The sequence below is a fragment of the Lynx canadensis genome, chromosome C2 (assembly GCF_007474595.2).
Source record: "Lynx canadensis isolate LIC74 chromosome C2, mLynCan4.pri.v2, whole genome shotgun sequence".
NCBI lineage: Eukaryota > Metazoa > Chordata > Mammalia > Carnivora > Felidae > Lynx > Lynx canadensis.
In genome coordinates, this window is record NC_044311.2 from 133,548,052 (window position 1) to 133,574,472 (window position 26,421).

The 26,421-nt window shown below is 36.8% G+C and overlaps 1 protein-coding gene across 1 annotated transcript in view; it reads right to left on the bottom strand.

Annotated features, from left to right (window-relative positions):
- Positions 1–26,421, bottom strand: part of TMPRSS15 (transmembrane serine protease 15) — a 121,872-nt gene that overhangs the window by 10,368 nt on the left and 85,083 nt on the right. Inside the window, exons 17-21 of the mRNA XM_032594595.1 lie at positions 25,940–26,072; positions 14,154–14,249; positions 9,912–9,961; positions 9,559–9,733; positions 932–1,113 (exon numbers count right to left, since the gene is read on the bottom strand). Coding sequence (XP_032450486.1) covers positions 932–1,113; positions 9,559–9,733; positions 9,912–9,961; positions 14,154–14,249; positions 25,940–26,072 — 636 coding nt within the window. The remainder of the gene's footprint in view (positions 1–931; positions 1,114–9,558; positions 9,734–9,911; positions 9,962–14,153; positions 14,250–25,939; positions 26,073–26,421) is intronic.

Here is a 26,421-nt window from a genome sequence, read left to right on the forward strand (position 1 = left end):
CTGTAAAAATCTTGGTATGGCTCTTCTTTAGGGTCAATTAAGACACTTGGACAAATGTTCTGATTTTCCCCAGTTATCTCCACATTTAAAAAAGCTTTTAGGTGATTGTTTTATAGGGTACTTGTGGAAGCATTAGCATTGGTCACTGACTTTTAAAGCCCCTTTCCAACAATTTACAAGCTGCCTGACATTTATTAAGCACCCACTACATGTAAGACCCAGGGCAGACACAAAAATGAGTAAGATATGGTGCTTACCTTCAAGGACAGGGCTACATAATTAATAGTCTGCCTTTAATAAGTGCTCTAATGTGTGTGTAGACCAAATTCCAAAAGAGCACAGAAATGGTAGCACTTTCTCTTCACTGGGGGTTGGAAAAGTCTTTGGAGTAAAGGATGGAGTTGAGCAGAACCCTTCGTGTAAAGTTCACTAACTCAGATGATTTCTAGCATGTTATCTAGGTATTTGGAGGAAGTCTTCCAGCTGCCACTCTATTAATATTGTTAAAACTCCTTTAAAATCTTCATTCTATGGATATTTTAATTTTTACTCACTTTACTCTTAGAATATATGTTCTTCTCTGTCCTACACTGCTCTTTGTGGTAGATGGACCTGCCTTTCTTTGAGAAATACAGAAGGCATGCATTGTAATGACCTATTTTCTCCCAGCTGCTCCTTTGAGTTTACTATTACAGAGAGCTTGGAATGTTTTATTCTGCTGGCCAACTTTCTAGAAAGTTGGATTTAGACACCTTGATGAAGATAATTGAATATGTTCCACTCCATTCCCCAATTCCATTTAAGTTATAATGATTTCTATAACAAATTATCCAACTTTTATGCACTATTAATTCATTGGTACTAATAATATTTCAAATCTAACTTTGAATGCATTTGGCCAGATAAGATGACTAAAACTGATTTCTTTCACCTGTGTAGTTCACTTTAAAATCCAGATGCATCATGGCGATGTCACTGTCCTTTATTCGTTTATTGTAATGTGGGTTTATGACAATTTGATCTATCAACCGAGTTACTATGTGAGGAGAAGTCAGATTCGATGTCATCTGCAGTCCTAGGATTGCTTTCCACTTTGATGGCTCTACATTTCTCCTGAAGATTATGAAAAAGACATATAAGGAACTTTCCATCCACCACAGTTACTTTCTACACATCTTCGTAGTAGGTATTTCAGAACTATGTGTGCCCATCCTAAAATATGCTTGAATTTCTCTGAACCAGTCTTTAAAAACATTCCTTTAACTTTTATTCTTCTGATCAGATCATAGAAAGAACCTCAGTGCTAATTTCTATCACTTAAATCATCTCAATCTCTAGCTCGATTGTGGTTCTCAACTTCAGTTTCACAATAGAATCACCTGGAGTATTTTTAAAGAACACTGTCGCCTGCTTCCCTTCCTCTATCTCTGATTTTATGAGTCTAGAATGGAGAGAGGACTTTAAAAATATATATTATTTTTACATTAAATCTCTAAGTTTATCCTAACATATGGCCACGTTTGGGAACCACGCCTTAGATCACATTCCACTGTAGAGATTGCATCTTGGTCCAGGGTTTCTTCAGGCAACCACAACAGCTATGGTAGTAAGGGAAAGGGGTTTCAGGAGAACTCTCCTGTTTAGCGGCTCACTGAATTTACACACAATTAAAATCAGCAAATAAAACCTATTGTGATGCTTACAATCTAACCTAAAAATTTGAGTAATTTTCATATGCAACAAAGTTGAAAAATTTTTCATACGTAATGTCCTTTAATAATGTATTGGTCAAGGCTAACATTTGTGTTATATGCAGATGAAGTTATAGTTTGAAAGTGTGCAGGGACTTCTAAATGTGCTTTTGGCCTGCAACATCTTCACACCAAGAAACTACTAGTGAATAGCTGGAATTAAGCCATTTAAGCCATATTCACAATGAAGTCAAAATTCAGTAACTGCAATTTGAGCAGAGCTAGTGATTTAATTCTTCATAGTTACAAGTGCCTCGTTTAATGTGGCATTTCAACTGTTAGAATCCAAATCACTTACAAATACACAAAGGGCATGAAGTTATTTCAAGTCCGTTTGTTCACCTTTTTACCTGTCTATTCATTATTTTGTTTAAATTAAACAAAGGATCATGTTTGATTAAGTCACAGTCATCAGTAAAGCCAATGAATGCCCAAGCATCCAGGCGACATCCACAGATAACCACACTGCATTAAAATCAGAGATATCTTGCTCACATACTTTATAGCAATAGCCTAACACCCATTTATGGACAACTTATTTTGTGCCAAGGCCAGTGCCCTGTACTTCGCATCAACTCTTTTCATTTTTGCTTCAGTGCTATGGATTTTACAACGAGAACAAACTGGGTACTGACAGTTTACGTGGTGGGGCAGTAATTTGAACTGGGGCTGTCTGACCTCAGAGGCTGCATCTGCACCAGCATACTGGGGTGCCTCCAGTGGCCATGGGTAGGGTTCTGTGGGCAGGGTTGAGAACATGAGGGTAGGGTTGGGAGAGAGACAGGATCTGCCACTGAATTATCTGGGCTCAGGTAGGGAGGATGTGTCTGCTCTTAGGGGCTGGTGATAGCTCCTTACGTGCCCAGATGCCGGGCCAGGAGGGTATTATGGTGCTGTAGAGGCCCTGTTTGCTTGTCAAGAGGGCTTTTTGATTCTTCCTGTCTGGGTCAGAGGAATCATCAGTACTGGCTGGACTGGTCAAACTGAACACATTGATGTTTTCAGACATTCTGCCTGCATGCACTCCCACCGTACCCTGGGACTCCCCTGCCCACACTGGCCTACTCAAAGACGGGATAGAATGAAATCTCTTTCCTGGTGTCCTATCTCTAAACTTCTTGCTGTATCACATATTTAAACATGTTTCCTAAAGCTCAGCTGGTCATGGTTGTCTCTTGATTAGTATACCTGTTACGGTTGATGGGTAACAGGTAGCTACTCTTTTTTAAGAATTGTGTTTTTTATTAAACATTTAATATATACCTAATATTTACAAAAAATTGATTTTACAATTACCACACCATGTTTCTTACTTTACATTCAATTATATCTACTTATACGCTTTACATTTGGCATTTTCATATATTTTACATAAACAATGTGTAATATTAATATTTCATATCATAAATAATATTAATCATATTAATGGTATCATGTTGAAAAAATAACTATCAAAATCTGCTCAAAAGGCATATGAGCCCATTACAGAGGTTCAATTTTAAAGTTGCCAGAATGTATTTATTTTCAAAAATGATAGGATTGTCTTCTTAAGTGCTTTCTACATATTTTATCTTCAGCAAAACTTACATGGAAGTTCAGACAGATAATGCAGTTATTCGCTATAGGTTTAACTCAATGATAAAATAATGCAGTTCCGTAGCTAACCTCCCAAATTCTGTTCTTTTTTTTTTTCTTTTGAGAACGAGAGAGAGGGCACAAGTGAGCGAGGGGCAGAGAAACAGAGAGAGAGGGAGAGAGAGAGACAAGGGGGCTCACCCAAAGCAGGGTGGGAGCTCACCTGAGGCAGGACTCAAACTCATGAACCATGAGATCATGACCTGAGGCAAAGTCAGATGCTTAACTGACAAAGCCACCTAGATGCCCCTAACTTTGCAAATTCTTGTTTTTTATAAGTACTATACTCCTTCTGAGAACAATAAATATTAGTTACTGATATGAGGGAGCTTGCAGGCAGCACAAAGCTTAGTAATCACCATTTTGTCTTGTTATTTTAAGGTTTGAAGTAGGAAACCAATCCATGATGCGTGAACTGTGAAAATTAAACATACATGCTTCAAGCTACTGGTCTAATTAAATATAAGTTACAGCAATATTAATCTGACACATTCTTAATGATTTCTGAAGTTGTTATAGCACTACACGGAAAATAGCCTTTTTTTCATATTTTTATTTCTCCTGTATCTATAGACCGTACTATAGGAAGGAGATACCTCTCCAACTTATCATTTGCATTTCTCCCTCAAGTCTTACTCCACATAGCTTTTCATGTCTATGTGCTTAGCTTCCCCACCACAAGCCCACATCAGCACAAGCACTATTAGAACAACTACATCCTATTGCAATCTTAGTGCCTTCTCTCAGAAGAAAAGGCTTGAGAATACAGAAGTTATAGCCAATGGTACTCAATTTTATGTATCACCTGAAGAATTTTGCTAAAAATCTTGATTCCCAATTTCCACTTCCAGAGATTCTAATTTGGAAAGTTGGAGTGGGACTCAAGAATCTGCCCTTTGTTATTACTGTTGGGATAATGAGCAATACAGAATCCTCCCTGGCTTTTCCATTCACCCAAAGCTAAGACAGAGAAAGAAAGGCCTCAGAAAAATCAGTGTAGATGAGGAAGGGGTACTTATTATGTTTTAAAAACATATTTGTCTCAAAATATCTGCATTCTAGTGAAACAAGAAAAAGCTATAGGACAGAAGACAGGTGCGGATGGAACAGGAAATAGCCCATTGGATAGGCAAGTCCCAATCTGGCACAGACTAAAGAGGGCAGAAGTGAGTACCTTAAGGTAGGAGACGTTGGTTGAATTTCTGCTGCATTTTGCCTGTGCCTGCCTTGTTCAAGCGAAATATGTTTCTTAGTAGCAAAAGACAGAAAGGCACAGGTTTGGGGGCAACAGAAAGGCATGTATTCTTGACTTCTATAACCTCAAAGACTAGCACACTTCCTGGTGCACAGTAGGTGCTCCTTCGATGCTGCACCAGATGGGAGGACTAGCACTATGCCCACTCTAGGTTGCCATGTGCTGGTGTATAAATAAATTCCCTACTCAGAGTATGGGACTTTCATTGTGGTAAAAAGTAAATATGGTAAGACAGTTATGATAGAGCAAGACGATATGCCGAAAGGAAGAAAAATCAGTGGGAACCTGTAACTCTGAATTGCAATATTTTTCTGTTCTACCATTAGCAAAGATGGTACTTTAGTCAAGTCCACCCATGGCCAACCCCAATGTTTACCCCCAGCACAGCATTTTAGGTCTCTATTATTATTCTCCACTGAATGGAAAAAAGATTCCCATGAGGATACCCAATTCCATTTTTTAAGGCAAGGAAAAAGTAGAATGCCTCTGAAATATGGTGCTGTCAGAGAGTAAGAAAGTCTTCAAGGAATAGAGCCCAAAGGTCCATCGACTGATGAATGGGTAAAGAAGATGTGGTAGATATATATACAATGGAATATTTCTTAGCCACCAAAAAGAATGAAATGTGATCTAGATGGCATAATGCTAAGTGAAGTAAGTCAGTCAGAGAAAGACAAATACCATGTGATTTCACCCATATGTGGAATTTAAGAAACAAAACAGATGAGCATAGTGGGGGAAAAAGAGAGGCAAAGCAGAAAACAGACTCAACCATAGAGAACAACCTGAGGGTGGATGGAGGGTAGGTGGATGGGGTATGGGCTAAATGGGTGATGGGCATTAAGGAGGGCACTTGTTGTCATGAGCACTGGGTGTTGTATGTAAGTGATTAATCACTGAATTATACTCCTGAAACCAACATTACACTGTTTGTTAAATAACTGGAATATAAATAAAAACTTGAAAAAAGAATGTTTTCAAGAATATCAGGGGTAATTTTAAAAGAAAAGAGGAGCTAGATTAAATGGGATAATACTGGTCAGTTTTAGTAATTTAAGTATCATATGGTATCATAGTAATATTGAATAATGAATTATTTCAATAAGGAATGAAATAAATGTATTTGGTCATCTCTAAAGAGCTAAATTAAAGAATGGAAGATTGGCAAGAGGCCTCTCTATGGATAATTTCATTATTGATGTATGTCAATTTAATAGCTGTGATCCAGAGTATAAATCTATATATACCTGTCCACCCAAAAGGCTGAGTAGTGGTTGCTTCTGGAAGCAGGGATGGTGATTGGGAAGGGAGAGTAAGAGAATTCTGCATGTGATGGAAAGTTTCATGTCTTGATAGGAGTGGGGGTTACACAGGCATATGCCTTTTCAAAACTCATCAAATTGTGCACTTAAGATTATGCAGTTGCTCTCTGTCAGTGGGAAAAAACAAGTATTAAACTCTAGGTGGTGAGTTTGCTTAACAGCGGCAGGGTTAGCAATTCTCAAACTACTTGTGTTCTAAGCTTGAACAAATCCATAAATATTTTGTGGATGGTAGGAACAGGTTTCTCATTATTGGAGATGAGCTAGAATGCATCTTGCGGCAATCTATTTTCATTGGAGCTGCCACTTTGAGTTCATATTTATAGGTATATGGCTGTATCTATTGAGAGGGTCTAGGAGCTCGACACACCAGCAGTAGCAAGGAGCACACAAGATCTTGATTTGTAAAATGTAGAAGAAACTAAAATTACCTAAACAGAACTGGGGTTTCTTAGAAAGTTTGATTTGAGGACTAGGGGGGAAGAAGCACAAAATGAACCTGGAACATCTTATTTTGCAGAAAGTAAAGAAATTCTCAAAGAATGGACATACATCAAGACCAACACGGGGGCAAGCTTAAAGGGTTTCACCAAATATGAGGACTTTCTATAAAATAACTTGCTGTAATAAAAAATATCAAAGACAAGAAAGACATAAAGATAGCAAGCCTGGCAGAAAGTCTATTCCAGATTGAAAAAGATGAAAGAGTTATAGTAACAAAATGCAGTGCATTATCCTGGATTGGTTCTTGGGTGGCAAACAGACAAACAAACCAGGAAGGTTATAAAGGGCATATTTAGGACAGTAGACAAAAATGAACACATATTATAGATTAGATAGTGGTATTGCATTAATGTTAAATGTCCATGACTTTCTGTGATTATGTAGGAAAATATCCTTGTTCTTAGTAAACATACAGAGTAAAGGGGCACAGTGTCTAATACACTATAAAGAGATTCAGAAAATAAATATTTCTCCAGATTGGAGAGAATGAAAGAATATTTCTCCAGATTGGAGAGAAAGATAAGAAAGTTTTCATAGCATAAAATGTAAGCAATTGATGAATCTCAGTGAAGGTACAGAAGAGTTCTCTGTGCTAGTATTTGCAATTTTTGTTTGTGTTTGAAATTATAGCACTATAAAAAGTTTAGAAAATAAATATGCTGAATGTCTCCTGGGCAAGAATCAGACTCTGGACCTTTTCTGCACAGGAACAGGAGGACAATAAAATTTTTATTGCACATTTATGTAATTCACAGTACGCAAAAGTATTGCATCATCTTACTTTTGTCCTGATAATCACTCTAGGGGGTGGACATCGTTAGGAACCCCCTGTGGGTGAGGATACCTAAACAGATACCAAGTCACATGAAGTCAGTAGCGTAAGTAGGATCAAAATTCTATCCTCTGGTTTAAAGTCAACCTTCCTTTTAAGGCACAGTAAAGTTGGTCCATACTCTCCAAATCTCTGTTTTAAGGTTGGAAAAGAAGACAAATCGGTGACAGAGAAAAAAAACAGGCATAAGGAAGCTTAATGACATCCAGGAACACTGGCTGATGGATGGGAATAGGAGTGTGGACTGTGGTAGACAGAGAAGAGCTGTCCAATTAAACCATTTAACCACCTGCAGATTAAAACGCCTGGACCAGGTTTACATTTTTTGGGAAAGAAGAAATAATACAACTGAATGGGTAAGGAGAGCAAAATGCAACGTTGGTGAGGATGAGTTTGAATTCATCACAATTGTATTACAGTTTACACTTGTTTGCTTGTGTTCTGATTGAAGCTGTGTGAAAAGACATTTTATGTCCTATATAACTAAACATGTGTTTATAGTAGACCAAACTGATTTTCTATTTCGTTTGAATATTTGTGGTTTAAAAAGCTATGATATTGGTATCATTGACCTACAACAAGTACATCTGTAAGGTAGATAAATGAAAGATGCCACTAATATTACTGTAAGCCTGGTTGACATTTAGAAAGCATATGTTCTGCAAGAACATCAAACGGACTAATTTACCAAATCCAAGGTTAATATGGGAGGTTGCTAACTTAATAAGACCCATCTCTGTGCAACAGAAAACAATGAATCTGTAGGTAAAGATACCTTTCGCTTGTAAATTGGGATATAGGTTACCCACCTGTGGCATCTGAAGGTATAGGTTATGTACAGGTAAAAGTTAAATTCATGTTTAGCAGGGGATGGGAAAATATTGACTGCTATGGACATTTTTTTGTGGTGTGGCTGAAAACAGATTAAAATATTATTATCGAGAGGCAGCAGAGTCACGAAGGTGCAGTTTAGCTATGGGACAGGCTGTAGTTTACTCATCTAGATACAGGGTGTGATGCATAGAATAGAGAGCTTGGATGTAGATGGGCAGTAACTTGGGTAGTCCTTTTGGAGCCCAGGTGATTAGTCCAGCTCTGGCTATGGGTCCTTATTTCAGATTCCTCGGGTTCTGAGTTCAAGTTTGCCCTCACACTGGTCCAATGGGATCAATCCTTTAATACTCTGCTCCCCGCCCCCGTCTGCCAAACAACTATCATAACCTGCATCTGACAATTTGTCTCCATCCATCAAAGAACTTTCACTATCTGGGTTGGTAGGGAGTTAGTCTTTTGATCTGATTATAGCTATATCTTACATTCCTGAGCACACATGCTTCATTTCTCAGAGATTCTGGACACTGGCCACAGAGGCTTATTCTAATCCTCATAACTCAGGCCATTCTCTGGAGGTTCCTTTTACTCAATTAAGGTCAGTAAATTACCTTAGGATCAGGGCTTATGAATCTTCTATGAGGAAGCTACCTTTTACTTGGGCCTAATTCAGAAGTGTCAGAATAAGACTACCTAAGAAGGTGCCTTCTTTCAGGCAGAAGCAGAGAATTAACACGTTCTTGGGCCCAAGAATAGTTCTTTTCTTCTCCTTTTCTCCCCGTCCCTCCACTCTCTCTGTTTTTTCCTTGTGGCACTGCTTTGGGAATGGCTGCTTCTAGAAGGAGAAGACAGATCCTAGAATTCAACATGTATTTTGTCATACTACATAACAAAAAAAGAGTTAGATATGGTTGATATTGTTTCTAAGATTCAGTTATGGGTAGCATCAAACTAGATGTGACTTGAGAAGGAAATATTTTTATTCTAAGTCACAACAAAGTCCCTACCCATGAATTTTTAGAACACAGTTTATTAGTCACTTAAGGGCTATTTGAACGTGCTTTTTTTTTTTTTGATACTGACAATTTCTGATGCTATTGGCCTGATTGAACGATAACCAGCACAATTTATGCATTAAATACGAATTTCATGCCTTTAAAAGTGCTTACCTTGTGTACATATGAATTTCAATTTTCATGTATGTAGGAAACATAATGCTTGATGCAAGTATCTAATGAAGAATTGATTTTTAATTTAGCGTTCTCTATGTTTATATATGATTTTAATGGGAAAAATGGTACTATATAATGTCAGAATGGCAGGAACATTTCCCTGAGGGGATGATTTTGTGAGGCTGCAGGAAATGGCATGCAGAGTGTCTGCTGTGGTCATCTCATCTGGGAGAAGCCACTGTGATGTCACACTCACCCATACACACAGTGGGCGGCCGACACCAGCCAGTCGTTGCTGACAAGAGATGCACCACAGAGCAGTTGGCCGTTGTAATAAAGGGCGACAACCCAGGGCCAGGCTCCTTCTTTGGCATTATTTCCTCCAACAATCTTTGGGCTGACTCGTGGAGTCACTAGTTTTTTCCCACATGCTATTAAAATAAATGAAGAAATAAAATAAGTGAATTAAAATAAATCTATTTTATTTTGGTGGATTTCCTTTGCTTACGAAAATTTAGTGGATCACTACAAAATAGTGATATACCAACTCCATTCGGAATTTTAAACGGAAGGCATGAAGGAAGAAAACATGACAAAATATTTACTTACGTTTTTGATTACATTGTAACAGAATCAGTGAATCCTGTAAACACTGTTTACTGTAATAGAAGAACAATTATATTTCAGAAAGTGTGCACCTAACATTTTAAAACAAAGTATAGTGTATCTATTTTAATCTTATTATCTTATTTTTTTTGTAGAATTAACCTTCAGATGTAAGTAGGTTATATGAAATGTGGGGACGCTGACACGCACAGCAGGAAAATCCTCAGTTTAAAGTCAAATAGAACGGAGTTTGAGCCCTTAACTCTCTACCACTTACATTTTGTGATTTTGGATAAGTTGTTTAGTGTCCCTGGGATTCAGTTTTGTCATCCATAAAATGGGAGCAATAGTAGTTACTTTGTTGGAGTTTTGTGAGAAGTTAAATAAACTGGAGTTATTGTGCCATACACACAATGAACATTCAATAAATGATAGTTATTGTTAGTTTGCTTGAACCAACCTTGGATATCATCATTCTATAATACAGAACATGTCTCAGTATTGCTATTCAGGAAAATATAAATGCCTCGCATTGTGTGTGAGGCTGTGTACCTCATTCAGAAAATTCACTGATTGATGAATCACAGGCCCTGCTTTCAAGGGAGATAAACATATAAACAGCAAAATATAAGACGAAGTATAGGCATAAATAATTTAAAAACTCACTACCTGTTTAAATACTTGGATACCAACTTTTTTCAAAGCCAAGAATTCTATGTTAAACAAAAATTTAAACAAAGGAAAAGAGTTAAAAAATGTGTTATACTTATTGACCACTAGAGATCAGTATAATACAAGGAATTAAAGTACTTTCCCACACTGTTTCCTGATTCTGCCAGGGCAGATACTGGTCACATTGAAACAAGCACATACACACATATATAACTTTAATAATTTCTATTTATATATTTAGCTACATATGTTGTGCATATTACTTAGGTGTTTGAAATTTCAGGTAAAAACAAAACAAAAACACAAAGCAAGACCCAAAATGTGTATGCGATCACAAGTACAATCAAAGCAATTCAGTGTTTCTGGAACATACATGATAAGGCTTATTTGAAAGCACGTGCATTCATACTGTCCAATTGACATATCACTTAGAATAGAAGGTAACTTCAATTGAAATAAAAGAAAATATACTTATATTTTATTAATAAGCAATGTGGATGTGATGTGGGAAACCAAGGCAGAAGGAAATGGTAGATAAAATAAATTTCCTTATAACCTGCAGCCTATTGACAAATGCTTGAGGCAGGGGAGGACAACATTTCTCCAGGAACTCCCTAATATCTTAATGTTAATGCTTTGCTAGAGACTGACAACAGCTAGGCCTCCATATAAAAGTCCTTTTGGAAACTCCTCATTGCCTTTACTTCCCCCAGCTCCCAAGTATATAATCAGTCACCCTTCACAATCCTGGGGAAGCTCTTCCTGCCCATGGGTCCTGTCCCCATCCTTTTATAAAATTACTGTTTTGCCCCAAAGAAGGTCTTAAGAATTTTTTCTTGGTCGTGGGCTCCGAACCACCCCCCCCCCAATCCACAACCACATCACACACATGTATATCCATCTAAATATGGGTATATCAATATATAGTCATAATGAACTCCCCTTCTATTATATACTCATCGTTGGGAGAAAAGCAGTTTCTAGAATGTTTTCCAACATACTTTCAAGTTCATCCAAACTCTTTCTCTATCTATAGTACTCATCAGTGAAAATCCATATTCAAAATGGTTCAGCATTCTTAGATATTAAAGATGCCTAATAGTTTGTGGTATGGACAAAACTGATGAAATTCTTTTTAGCAAGCATAGAAAAGCTTAATAAACTTTTAAAACAAAAAGTAACTATTAAATTAACCAGAAAATGGACCTGAACTTTGCCCCTCATTCTCCATGCATTTCAGCCAGTCAAACTTTTCATGCATAAACACACACATGCAGTTTCTCAGTGTAGAGGAATAAATTCCTTAGTATCTGGTCAGAATGAGCAGTGACTCCACACTTTGCCCAGGTATATTTAGAGAGATCGGAGGGAAACAGAATTATTGTCCCGGCCTTTGGTCCTGGAATCAGAGCTAGGTCAGCCCCCTGGACAGGAAGAAAGACAAGAGCAGGATCCTATGTCTTTCTCTCAGCCCCATTAGTTGAGGGGCTATTGCGATATAAATGGATGGGTTTATATCTATTATATTGACAAAATAAACGTTTCTCTCCCATATATGGCCATCAGTATGGTCTTTTTTCTCGTTGATTGGCTATGCTTTCTCTTTCTTTCTCCTTTCTAGAACTGCTATTTATTTCTTTCTTTTTAGTTTTTTTTTTCTTTTTTTATTATTTGAGAGAGAGAGAGAGAGAGAGAGAACAGGGAAGGGGCAGAGAGAGGAAGACAGAGGATCTAAAGCTGGCTCTGCTCTGTCAGCACAGAGCCCAACCTGGGACTTGAACCCACAAACCCAAAATCATGACCTGAGCCAAAGTCAGAGGCTCAACAAACTGAGCCACCCAAGCGCCCCTTCCAGAATTGTTATTTAAAGTGAGCTGTTGCCTTTGGCAATTTAGAAGATTGCAAGGTAGAGTGGAAAATAGAGGAACGTGGGGTTGCCTATGGATTTGTGAGCATGTCCAGGTCATGCTTTAGTCTCCTAGGCCTTAGAGTAGAGTAATACTAAGCATATATATGATAACATAAGCATACGTACAATAACATAGCATATGCACAATAACATAGCACGCATACAATAACATAAGCATACACACAATAGGGACATCAATGATACTGTCATTTTGTTGATAAGCACAGAATAACAGACTTCTGCTCTGAAACATGCACATAATTGAGATGAATTTTTAAAAATATTTTTTCCTTTGTTCTTTTTCTTATCCTTAAAGTCTATGAGATATAAACAAAAGAAATTTTCGGTGTACAAATTGCTTTTGATCTACAATGCTAATGTAAATTTAAACATGCTTATAGAAGGAAATCTAGAAATCTGCTTTCTCATTTGAAAAAGCTTTGCTTCACCCCTTATGAGACTAACAATATCAGTCAAGGCCCAGCAAACATTCATATAAAACATTCAATTGCAAAGTCCTTGGTACTGAAAATACTCCTTTATCAATTTGTTTTACTGGTTGAGCTCACAGATACAACGTTTCATGAATAGCTGAATAATTACATAATTTCATTTTTTACCATTAAGTATGTTATACAAAAAAAAACTGCAAGCTAATGTACCAGCAATGACATCTTAAATCTTTGTCTGTAGTTATGGCTTCTTCTTGAAGTTACTCTCTTCCTACCTGCAGCTGGTCTTTAATGGAACTTTAAAATTCAAAAGCCAATCTCAACCAAAAAAAATATCATGAATGCCCAAACAGGAGAAATGACATAATTTAAGATAAAATAGACGTTTGAATACAGGAAGGAGGTTGCTTTTTAAACAGTAGTAAAAATTATAAAAATGAACCTAATTTAAAACTTTTTTTAATGTTTATTTATTTTTGAGAGAGAAAGAGAGAGAGACAGAGAAAAAGAGAGAGAGAGAGAATGAGCAGGGAAGGGGCAGAGAGAGAGACAGACAGACAGAATCCAAGTGGGATTCAGGCTCCAAGCCGAGAGCATAGAGACTGACAGGGGGCTCAAACCCACAGACTGCGAGATCATGACCTGAGCCGAAGTCGGATGCTTAAGCTACTGAGCCATCCAGGAGCCCCAAAATAACCTAATTTTAAAGAGCATAAGAGAATATGCAGGCACAACTAGAAGTCTAGACTCCTTCCCTCAATATTCATGTTCTATTTGCTAAATACCATGACTTTCGCCCCTCTCTTCTCTTTTCTTGATAACTAATTTGTGTCACCCTTTTTAGTCTGACTAACATTGGACCAATTTATCCCAACTCTCAGAATTTTTTTCTTTGGGATTTACTTGTTAATGAATTTGAAGGTAAGGATAGAAAGGGTATAGAAGTAAACTTATTGAATCTCTATCTATGTGCTGCACAATTTTATATGCAATATCTCCTTTGACTGCCTTACCATATACATGAGGGTTAGATAATGTTATCAAGTAGGATCAGTCAGGTAGTATTTGAGATTACCTGAATAATACAAAAATTAAATAACTTTTAAGATTATATAGCTAGTATGTGGTGGCGTTAAAATCTGATTAGTTTTAAAATCTATCTTCTTTCCAGTCCATGTACAAATTAGTCCAAGAACAGATTTTGGGACCCACCTTGGTGTTAGTATTAAGCTACCATTAGGGGCTGTGTTTAATTTTACAAATGGTCCACTTCCAGTAGAGAAGATTGGCATCGATGAGTTTCCACTCCTAGGGAAAAACACATAGAGACAAAACAAAAACACAAAGAACCAAAACCTTAATTTATAGTTATTTTTTGCTGTGGACATTGAAAGAAATGATGGGATTCCATACAAAAAAAAAAGATGAACATTTTAATATAACCCTTCAAAAGTTTTGCTGTCTAAAAGATGGTACAAACCAGAATCATCCATAAAAACATAAAACATAATTTAAGTTTTTGTGTAATCCCTCTAGTTCTTGTTTTCATGCTCATATATTATTTAACAAAGTTAAAATTCAGTGCATGCACCACTTGAGTATTTGATTTTTTCATTTGACTCTTCTATGTTCAATAAATTCCATAATGATCAATTTTAATAACAACCTCATAGAATTGCTGCACCATAATTTATTAAACTTTTTTCCTGTTGAGTGTAATCCATCTTTTAAAAAATGCATGTTGCCTGAGAACAACCTAGAAAAAGAATGTCTTCAGTGTTTACTTTTCCAAATGTTGCTTTGTTCTCGGTATTTCATTCAATTTAAAGTCTAACAAGCCCTAATTTAAAGCCAGAAGCTACGTGACTGCTCTAAAAAGGGAGTCTGTAGCCTGGCCCTCTAACTCTAAACTCATGGGCCAGCATGAGATGGAGAAAGAGACATTCTGCATGTAACAAAAGACATTAAATTTCTAGTCTTTCTTATCCCTGAAAACATGTTATATCCATGCTCTCCACTGTGAAACTTAAGATTTCTCTCAATCATCCTGACCCTCTTCCGTAGGTTTAGCTGGAAACATTTAGCTTCTTACTTCCTAATCTTTTTTTCCTGCCTTTTATTTATTCAAGATTTTAATCCTCATATAAAAATATGCATTTTGATTGGAAACATCCTGATTCCTGCTAACTTCTGCCGGTTGGCAAGGAGAGGATGCAGTTCTTATCTTTTGGAATAACATGAAGTTTCCACCAACTGCATCTTCAAAAGAAGGTCCAATGTCTTGCCTAGACAGTCCCCAACACTGGCCCTTTTCTGTGTGTAGGGAATTTCCAAGGGAACACCCATGACTGTTGTGATCAATAAGAAGAAAAGAGGTTGAGAGTGTTTCCTGTCTCTTTCAGATGGGACAGCATCTTAAAAAAAACTGAAAGTGTTTGTTTCGTACCTTTCATCCACTGAACAGAGAACTGGAACAATGGAGCCTGTATTTAATGTCCCAGAATTCAGCATGTTGCACTTTATAAACAGATAAAAGTAACTCTAGCACACAAATCAATGACTATTCATTTAATAATACCCGAAATGAATTTGCCAAAGGGAGAATAAGTGCTGTTACTGTTATTGTTAAAGATTAAGATATTCCCTCTAGAGAAAAAGAAGCATCATCTTATTTAAGTATTTATGTAAAATGTATTTGTTATAGTTCAGAAAAACCAAATAGGCATAAGGACTTCACAACAGGCAGGGGTGTAGAGGTCAGAAATGCTCTGCTCAGGAAGGACAATAATGCAGAAACATTATATTTAAGGACTCCCATATTTAGGGAAGACAGAGTGTGCATCAAAACAGATCTTAGAGGACTTTGAATTTACCATTGTTGCAGCTTTTGGTAGAATTCATCACACCAGTCTTGGCTTTTCAGACTATCAAGGAATACCTATTCAATTTGAAGAGGCTCTCATTGAGTTGACTTTGCTTGAGGCTTCAGAAACATCCTTAGTATTGGTTGATTGTGCTCATCTTTGCTGCAAGGGTGGGTCTTAGTTACTATCCGTTCTCTCTTTTAGACTCTCTCTTTTATTGTTTTTGGTCATATTGCCAGTGTCCTTATTCTGCTGAATTCCTACATGTGTTGGACATTCTTCTAGGTAGTTTTATATGTTCCTGACCCTCCATGACCAAGGATTTCCAAAGTATGTTCTCCAGGCAAGCAGCAGAGAATATATTAGAAATGCAAATTGCCTAGCTCCACTCCAGACCTACCGACACAGAAACTCTGGAAGTAGGGTCCAGCCATCTATGTGTTAACATACCCTTCAGGTGATTTTGACACTTGGAAGTCAGGGACGCCCTGTCAAAGCCAAATATAATATCTATTTTTATTTGTTCAGGGGGTCTGCTTTTTAGCTTCTGAAATGATTTCTCGTTATTTGATAGGCAATTCATTTTAAGGCACTGATAAAGTTAATTTGTTTTTCAGGACCCACAAAATGGAGCCCACTGCAGTGGCCCAGTCCACTTCACAAATCTCAACCTGTCAGCCCACACTGAGGAATGGCCTCATTGTCAAGAAACCCTAATATACACCAATCACAATCTTCCAACTCAGCTTCTGCTGGCTTACTTTACCCTAAAATAAGACCTGCTAGGGTTAACAGGAAATCCTGATCTCCTAACCAGTCATGCCCCGTTGCCTCTTCTAACAGTCCATAAAACTCTCTCTCCCCCAAATCACTCAGGAAGTCTGCTCTACTGCTTGTGAGACACTGCACTCCTGCAATCAGTGGATCGTTTTCCCTTCAATAAAGGACATCAAACTCAATACTAAATTGTTTTAGTTTTGCCATTTGACCATATTCATAACTATGTGGGGGAACATCCTCAAGGGTAATTCATTAAAAATACATCTCAGAGACGTGGGTTTAACACTTTTCCATTTTTTCTACCTGTTTTTCTTCCATCCCTTAACTATCTCTCTCTCTCTTTTTTTAATTAAGTAAGCTGTACAAGCCACTCACGACCCTGAGAGCAAGAGTTGCATGTAATCTTAACGACCGAGCTAGCCAGGTGCCCCGACTAGCTCTTTTATTACAGACCCCGAGAAGATGCATTAGTATCTCTGGAACTTCAAAACAAAATTTGGACGTAATTCTTTTTCTTTTTTTTTTCCTTTTTTAAAAATTCGGACATAATTAAAGTGAAAAAGTATTGAGGTGTTATTTATAAATCAGTTTTTTTTAAATCTAGTGTCTATTTATTACACATTTACAACTGGCATTAAACTGTGATGGGATTGGCAGGTAAATTTTTAAGCCTATTCTAGGAGAAAAAAAGACTAGAGGCAAAGCTTTAAAGAATATCTAGTGAATGCCAATTCTTCTACTCTTGGAGTCTCAAATGCAGTCCCACAGTGATGTTTTCACTATCTGGCAGAGGAAAAAATAAAGATTATGTGTGCATATTGAAAATAAAAAAACAGACACACAGTTTATATTCTGAGATCGTCTTCTCTATATTTTCACTCTCAAAGTTACATGAGGAAACAGACTGCAATTAATACTACAGATATATTGTTTGGAATACAGAATATAGAATAGAATATATTAAGTGCTATATATAGTATATATAGATATATAGTATATAAGTGCTATATATAGTAAATGTAGTCTATATAGTATATAGAATATATTACAAGCTATAATATAAAATAGTTAAAATGCTCTTTTGGAAAAAAAATTATAAAGTATTCACATAATTAATTTTTTGTCGCTCATAAATTCAGCAGCCTGAAGTGCTATATAGAGGCTATCCGTTCATACAAACATTTCCAGGTGTCAGTGCTGGATGTTAGAATTTGGAATTTAATTTAAGAGTGACTACTTGTGTTTCAAATCCTGCCAAATTCAACTCAACCTTTTCCGGACTGAACACAATTTATTCCAGCTTGTATTCACAGTACACAGAAGATAAACCGTAGAGAAGGTTTACAACAAACTATTTATTATTTTAAGAAATGATGGAGATAATAAAAATATATTAATAATGTTCTTGGCAAAATAACAGGCTAGCAACCTTTTATTATCACATTTATTTTCGAAAAGCAGAATCTCATAACAACGAAAAATTGAATTGTTGAGAGAGAATAAATTATATTAAGTTCTGCAGTTAAAGCATGTCACTGAGTCTCTCCCTGCCTCGGTTTCCTTTTCTTGCAACAAAACTAGCTTTTAATTTTTAGAGAGGAACTCTGGCAAGATTATGACTGGGGTTTGCATTTTTTAAATCCTGAAAATTTTAGCTCTGCAGATTTAGGTAACTCTACCCACACATTTGCACAGCTGTCTGAAATCTGTACAAATTTGGTATCACATAGAAACATGCCCATATAGCATTACCTTGTTGACATGCTAATGCCTCCTGACTACCTATTTCTAAACCTTTATTACCATTTTTATAGGTTATGCATCCTGAAAGGGCTCCCCTGGCTTCAGGAAAACCTTATTCTATGTGAGAAAAGAAGCATACAAATGCAACCCACCATCATTATTTTTAAGGTCATATATGGAGTATAAAAATATACTAGGAGATGAATTCTAGGGAGAAAAGGAAGGATATCCTGGGGCGTCTCGTACAGTATTAAATCTTCTGTGTCTCTTCTCAGGCCTGCTTGGGTTTCCTCTCTTTTGTCTTGCTCCTCAGACTGTATTTGCTGTGATAAGAATTCCTCCCTGAAGCAGAAGCTTAGGGATGTTTGAAGCTTTTGGACACACTAAAGCTAGAAAGAATAATAACAAATGTTGCAAATACTGCAGCCAGGCACTGTAGCTCATTTCACACCCCAAAAGGTTTAAGTAATGAATGGAGCCAGGTGGGATTAGTTTGAAAAGGGTTTTAGAGAAGGATGGACCTTCTTTTTTTCAGATTGGAGGGAAAGAAGGGGATTGATTTGGCAGGACAGAAGGTGAGGAGAGCACTTTAATAGGCAGGGGGAAGGGCGAATGAAAGGGGTTTGAGGCAAAGGATGGCAACGCATCCTACTAGAAAAGTCAGGACATACAGGCGGTTAGGTAAATAGCGTGGCTGAACTGGACACACTTCAACTACAATTGCTTATTTCTTATCACGTTTATAGTAACACATGTAGGCACTTCCCTAGAACTATGGTAGCTCTTAGCAAACAGGTAACCTGAATTATTTTTAGATTTTCTGACCTCGACTCCTAACATTTTGTGGTATGCAGAAGGAAAAAAAATGCCACTAGAAAAAATTATCTTCACCTAATCAATTTCTTCCTCTGTGCAAGCTGCTGTATTAAGAACAAGAGAGAAATTGATGGGTCAGCCTGGTAGCTGTTCTACATTATCCTACAAATGTAATGGTATTAGAAAGGAAACAAGTTCCTGGCATTTTGTACATCAAATGCGGCTGAGAGAAATAATACTTAGAGGAGATTGTCAGAGACAGGATCCTCATGGTTAACATCTTGGAGAATGTGGTCTTACCCCTTTGTAGTAAGTCCTTGACTCATTCCTAACTTTATTTTCTTAGCTGCCATTGGAGTTTGTTTATTTTTCAGGAAGAAGAGTATGACATTCACCTCTACATTTACTATGAAGTTTTCTCTGTGCACATATTTTTTCAATGCATTACTACCTTATAAGGACATGAATGCAAACTTTCCTTTAGAATTTAATGTCAGGAGACATGTGTCTTCTCTATGGAACTGGTAGTATTTATCTTATCTCATAATTAAAGTGATGCCCTTATTGATGTTTTCCTTTTTTTTTTTTTGCGTAGGTTTCCAGGAATCTCAGACACAAATATTAGTAATTATGTTGATCCTGTATGTTTTATAGATTTGCCTCCTTATTTCTTCAGATCTTATTTTCATTTACTATTCTATTAACGTTACTATACATACTCTGTTACAAATCACCTCAGATTGTTTTGAAAAGGTAAGGGTATAAGGAAAAAAAGAGAATGGAAGGCAATAAAGGAGAAAAGAAGGAAGGGAATAGGAAAGTGAGAAAGGAAGCAAAAAATAAGGAAGAATGAAAATAAGGACAGGAGGGAGAAGGAAAAAATATTTCTATTTTTTAAATTTTTTAAATGTTTATTTATTTATTTATTTATTTTTTTAAATTTTTTTTTTTCAACGTTTATTTATTTTTGGGACAGAGAGAGACAGAGCATGAACGGGGGAGGGGCAGAGAGAGAGGGAGACACAGAATCGGAAACAGGCTCCTGGCTCCGAGCCATCAGCCCAGAGCCTGACGCGGGGCTCGAACTCACGGACCGCGAGATCGTGACCTGGCTGAAGTCGGACGCTTAACCGACTGCGCCACCCAGGCGCCCCAATGTTTATTCATTTTTGAGAGAGAGAGAGAGAATGAGCGAGGGAGGGGCAGAGAGAGAGGGAGACACAGATCTGAAGCAGACTCCAGGCTCCGAGCTGTCAGCACATAGCCTGACGTGGGGCTCAAACCCACGAACTATATCATGACCTGAGCCGAAGTTGGATGCTTAACTGACTGAGCCACCCAAGTGTCCATCTCATCCATTTTTTAAGTTTATTTATTTATTTTTGAGAGAGAGAGACAGAGAGACAGAGAGGGCAAGTGGGGGAGGGGCAGAGAGAGATGGAGAGAATCCTGCTCTGTTGTCCATGATAAGAAGTTTGTAGGTAGAAAAGAAATAATTACATACTAACTTTTACTAATCTTTAATTGAAGTTTAGTATTTCCTTCTTATATAAATGTAAGTGACTAATTGCCACACTGATAGCAACACCTATAATTTTGTCACCAAAACGAACATTGCAGTTGCTGCATACACCTAAAAATATCATTTATGCTAATTTTTTATCTTACAATAATCATTAGAACCACCAACATATCTTATTGAATACTCCATAAAGAAATACATATTACCATATCACATTTATAACATTTTGGTAATTATTTTTCAAGGTGGTTAGTTTCCTTTCTAGTCATGTGTATTTTATTTTATTGCACTTAAATATATGAATCTAAGAAGAGGTTGGTAATTTTCAGCAGACCACCAAAAGTGTTCATGACACACAAAAGAAGGTTATGAAAGCCTTCCCTAGAGTGCGGTTCTCAAACTTGGCATCAGAATCACCTGAAGGGCTGGTTCAAACACAGACTGCCGACACTACTCTGGACTTGCCTCTGGGCAGGACTCAGGTGGGGCTCCAGAATTTGCATTTCCGCGCTTGCATCCCAGGCTTTGCAGATGCTGCTATGCTAGTTTGATCTTAAAAACACACACGTGAAAGCCATGGACCTAAACCCTCCTGATTCCAAACATCTGGGAAAAAGACCAGGTGATTCTAACGTATAGCCAGGTTTGAGAGCTGCTGAGCCAGCCCTTGGATTACAAGTCACTGGTATGCTTGCTTTCAGTCCCTCGCCCATAGCAGACAGAATTTCCTAACCACTGTGCTTTTCATAACCTAGTAATATGAATCTTGGAAAGTTATAAATTTACTATGCATTGCTATAATTATTTTCTCTTTACCTATTTTTAGTTAATTCATTTCTAGTTTGAAATAGGAAGAACAGGGGCACCTTGGTGGCTCAGTCGGTTGAGCGTCCGACTTCAGCTAGATCATGATCTCATGGTTCATGAGTTCGAGCCCCGCGTTAGGCTCTGTGCTGACAGCCTGAAGTCTGTTTCAGATTCTGGGTCTCCCTCTGTCTCTCCCCATTCCCCACTCACGCTCTGTCTCTCTCTCTCTCAAAAAAAGAATAAACATTAAAAAAAACAAAATAGGAAGAATATGAGAGTTACAGTTTGTATATCAGGCAAATGATGAACTTTTTAGGTTGGTCAATTAAACTAAGTAAAATAATTTTTTTCCCACCATCTTTCCCATAACCTGCCCTCCCCCTACCATCCCACCTAGGAAAATAGATAAGAATAAAAATAACAGAAAATAGTATTTAATTATTTCTGTATAAAGTTAGCAAATAAAAAGGAAATCATTTAAAGTAGAAAGTAGTAGTTACATTTTTTCTACTGATTCTCATATCTTATCTTTGTTGTTGCTTTATGTTAAGGCTTTTTCCACGTAGTTGAAAATTTGAGGACAATGACTGGAAATATGGGCAAGAACAGGAATATTTTTTGCCTACCAATTTTTAAAACTAATATGAAACACTGGTTCTATATTTTCTACGTTTCAGTTTTCTAAGACCCAGTGTTAAATTGTGGATACGAATTTGTGGTGGTACTTACACAGGATATGAAATCATTATGCTCTGTTTATTTGGAAGGCTTATTAAAACAATATTCCCTCCCCATCCCACCCCCAACATTTTCAAAACCCCTCTGAAATGGAAGACCTTGCAATAATTCCATTTCTTATTTTGGATTTGAGAATGAGAGGCTCAACATGAGGTTTCTGACATTTGAATTGAGGGCATCTTGCACAGGACTATTGTGGGATTTAAAAATTACCAGCAACTCCTCACAAGCAGGCTAAGAGGGGTATGTATAACCACCTCTATTTTAAGACATTAGCCTTTCCTAAATTCTGCAAAGCTGCACAGACCTGATGACTTCTAGTTTTTAATGGCTTAGTGGGGCAAGTCAACCACATAGTTCATTTATTGGGTTAGTAACGAGGTAGTGTGCTTTCCTAGGAAATGTTTTAAAAATCAATACCCTAAGTTTCTTTAACATTTATTCTTTCATCAGTGTAAAATGTTTTCTTTCATACTTTGATCAGAGACATGAAAGTGTTATTTAAAGTACTTTTTTACTTACGCATGCTATAAATGGCAGGGAATGAAAATGCTTCATTTAAAAGAAGGAAGGCTGATGAAATCCACCTCATATGATTTACTAGAATCTTTGGGGAATTGCATTTTGTACCCTATCTGCATAAATAATCTTGAGAGACCACAGTGCTTTTTTAATAAATTGACTCCTAAATTACTTTCCACTGTACCAAACACATCATTTTAAAGTCACTAAGTTTTCTTTCGGGTACCATGCGCCAGTCTAGACACATTCTCATTAAGGCTATAACTTTCGTTCAATTACTAGGGCACTGTGGAGACTATTTAATAAGTGCAGGCCCAAAGATTAAAGTCTTTGAAGAGATTACCTGACTCATTTCTGAAGAAAGCAAGTGCCTGACCTTCATCAAAAATATTGTATCTAAGGCAATGGGATGTACTGTTTGCTTTATACACACTAAAAAGTCTAGTTCTTTGTCCCTGTCTCCTGCTGGAAGGGCTGTGATTCATAGGAAATGAGGTCAGTGAACTAGACAGTAAAATCTGGCTGGGAGAAAAACATGTAAATAGATAGTATACAGTTGTGTGGAATTGGCTGTCATCCACTCAGCTCAAGCCATTTTCTAGAAAGCCTTCCTTGACATTCCCAAATTGAGTGGTTCTCTAATAGCATATTGCATTTATCACGTTATATTGTCATTATCTACTTACGTGTCGATCCCCAACATACCTGAAGTAAAAACCATGTTTTACTCATCCATGGAACAGACACAACATTGTTGCTAACGCTTCAATTTCTGATCCAGGAGTAATTAAAATAATACATTTATATTAACAACTGTTAAAAAGTAATAAGATACATGTTCCCTTTCCAACACATTCTCTCGCGCAATTGCAGGAATCAGTATTGTGCTATCCCTCAACATATTTCACTTAAATTTTAAAAACTTCTGTCAAAGAGGATGTTGATCCTTTGGTCTTTGTAAATGATTCATCTTGAACCCATATATCTCCCCGGAAACTATTTTAGTTAAGATTCACAACCAGAATGAAAACACACTCCTGTGTCTATAACCATATAATGATGCTTGGCTAGATGGTGAATTGGAACACAAGCTCCTGTGCATTGAGAGCTCCATCATCTAGATCATTTGGATTTGTCACTTGTGGAAATAAGGTCAAGTTACCAATCTCCTTAGCTTAATCTTTACTAAATTCCTGGGTCTATAAAAGTGTTCCTAAGAATTACTGACAACTTCAGTAGTGACAGCAAACAACTTCTTCGGGCCTCACCTGTATGAACTCACTGTTGAACTAAAATCGGAATTAAAGTAGGAATCTGGAATCAATGCCACTTACCCAGTGCTTTACTTGAAGTGGGAATAAATCAACAACTGTCAGTTTCAGTGTTCTGTTGAGTCTTCATCAAAAAACATTATTCCCTCTACAGCCTACCCTCCTCCAAGACCCTTTATGTCTCAAAGCCTCCCACTTTGAAAAAGTTTTTGTTAGAATACAGGCTATGATGTATTATAAAAACAATAATATATATAAAGTGCAGGAAGCTTCTGATTAATGCACATAAATCAAACGGATGATTATTTACATAATGGGTGACAAATCACATCCTCCCTTTGCTCGTTGTAGGAATTGTCTTCCTGATGAGGCTGGCATCACTTGAATGAGGCTTGAAACTGGGGAGTTCACAATCTTAATGACAGCATTTTAGGAGGTAAAGGGAGTTGAAAACTCTCAATTCAAACTGCAAAAAATTATGGGGTGTATCTGATACCCAGAGTAGGACCTCACACATTTTCCTATGGTAAAATCTCGCTATGTGGTGGTTAGGTGCTAGCCTGGCATTAGTATACAATGTAACTCTCCCAGTCAAATAGAAATGAAACAGCTCTTACAGATTACACCAAGACCTAATCACTCATTAATGTTATTCTTGTGGAAAATATGTCTTGGGCTAAAAAAATAAACATTTTGAAATAAATTTTGAAAACCTGTGTATCGCATGAAGACTATATGATTATTAATCAACTAAGAAGGAGTCCCCTTATAAAGAAAGCACTCAATTACTTTTGATTTTGAGGAGCTAGGAATAGCTGGGATAATTGCCAAATGCTGAGGGTATGTGTGGATGTGGACTTAAATTATTTTTAATTTTATACAAAATTCCCCAGTTCAGGACAGAATAAAATGATAATGAGTTATAGTTGGGCAACTTTGGGCGTTTAGATAGGTAGGTATTTCTATATTTATATGCACACATATATTAATATATAATGAATAATTTATTACTTCAAATGTTTATTTAGTACCTATATTTGGAGACAATGATAAGTTTGGGTGTTAGCAATGAAGTAATGGATAAAATAGGCATACTTCCTACATTTAGATTTTATAGTTTAATATGATAAAACAAAGTGGTAAATAATATAGTGCTACCAATGACCAAATAACCATGTGTAATCTAAAATGGTTAAATCTCCCAAATTGTGATTTGGTAAATCACAAATATGAATGGATCACAATGCCGAATTAGAGTCGACTATACTGTTTCTTTCTATTTTAAACCTCATTACTTTTGAGATTATGGGAAGGTAAAAAATGAAATTGTATATTTGATGCAACATGTTATGACAAACTGAAAGTATAATAAATTTTAGTTGAGTCATTGATATGGAATTATCATTTGCACTACAATTCTTGAAAAAGTCTTGAAACTTTGCATGTCTTTTCTCACAATAATTATACTGTTACAGATTTTCCAAAGGAACTATTGTAGAAATAGTTATAGCTATTTGCTATAGAAAGATATAGCAAAAACATGTTCTCTAGGGACCTTTGTGATTAGTTATATATATTATGATATAGCATAAAATAGAATATTTTATTTTCTTAAAAATGATAGTCTATAGAAATTTAATGACATGAGAAATGCTCATGTGTAAGTATGCTACAAAACAGAATAGTATAATATTTTGTATGATTTTATAATACAGTATTTCTATATACTTATATTTATATCATATTTATAAAAAGGATGTTAAGTGGTTATTTTTGAGTATAGCATTAATCAAGATTTTTATTTTCTTCTTTTTGCTAACATGTATTTTCTAAATTCATAACCTCCATAAATTTTAAATGTCTTAATAAACCCAGTTTCATACCAATAAGAAAGTTCGAGACTTGCTTAAAACAGAGCTGAGTAGAATTACTTACCCTAATCCCAGCAACTGACAGACATCATTTGAAATCTGTGTGGTCCAGTTGTCAGCACAAGCTTCATGCCATGTGCTCAGGATTCTGAACTGCACCAAACCATTGTTGTTCCTGGTGCCATTGAAAAGACGCACTAAAGAAATTAGATCACACACAGGGTCATTTTGACCTAAGTTGTTAAAAGTAAACGATGGGTTGTAAACTACATGTGCAATGTTCTTAATGTTTAGAGTTTAGAGATTGTAATTTTTTTAAAGAGTGTGTTAGAGGGCGCCTGGGTGGCTCAGTCCATTGAGCGTCCGATTTCAGCTCAGGTAACGATCTCACAGTTCTAAGCTGGATCCCTGTGTAGGGCTCTCTGCTGTCAGTGCAGGGCTTGCTTCAAATCCTCTGTCCCCCCACTCCCGCTCTGTCCCTCCCCCACTCACGTGCACTCTCTCTCTCTCTCTCTCAAAAATGAATAAACATTTAAAAAAGAGGAT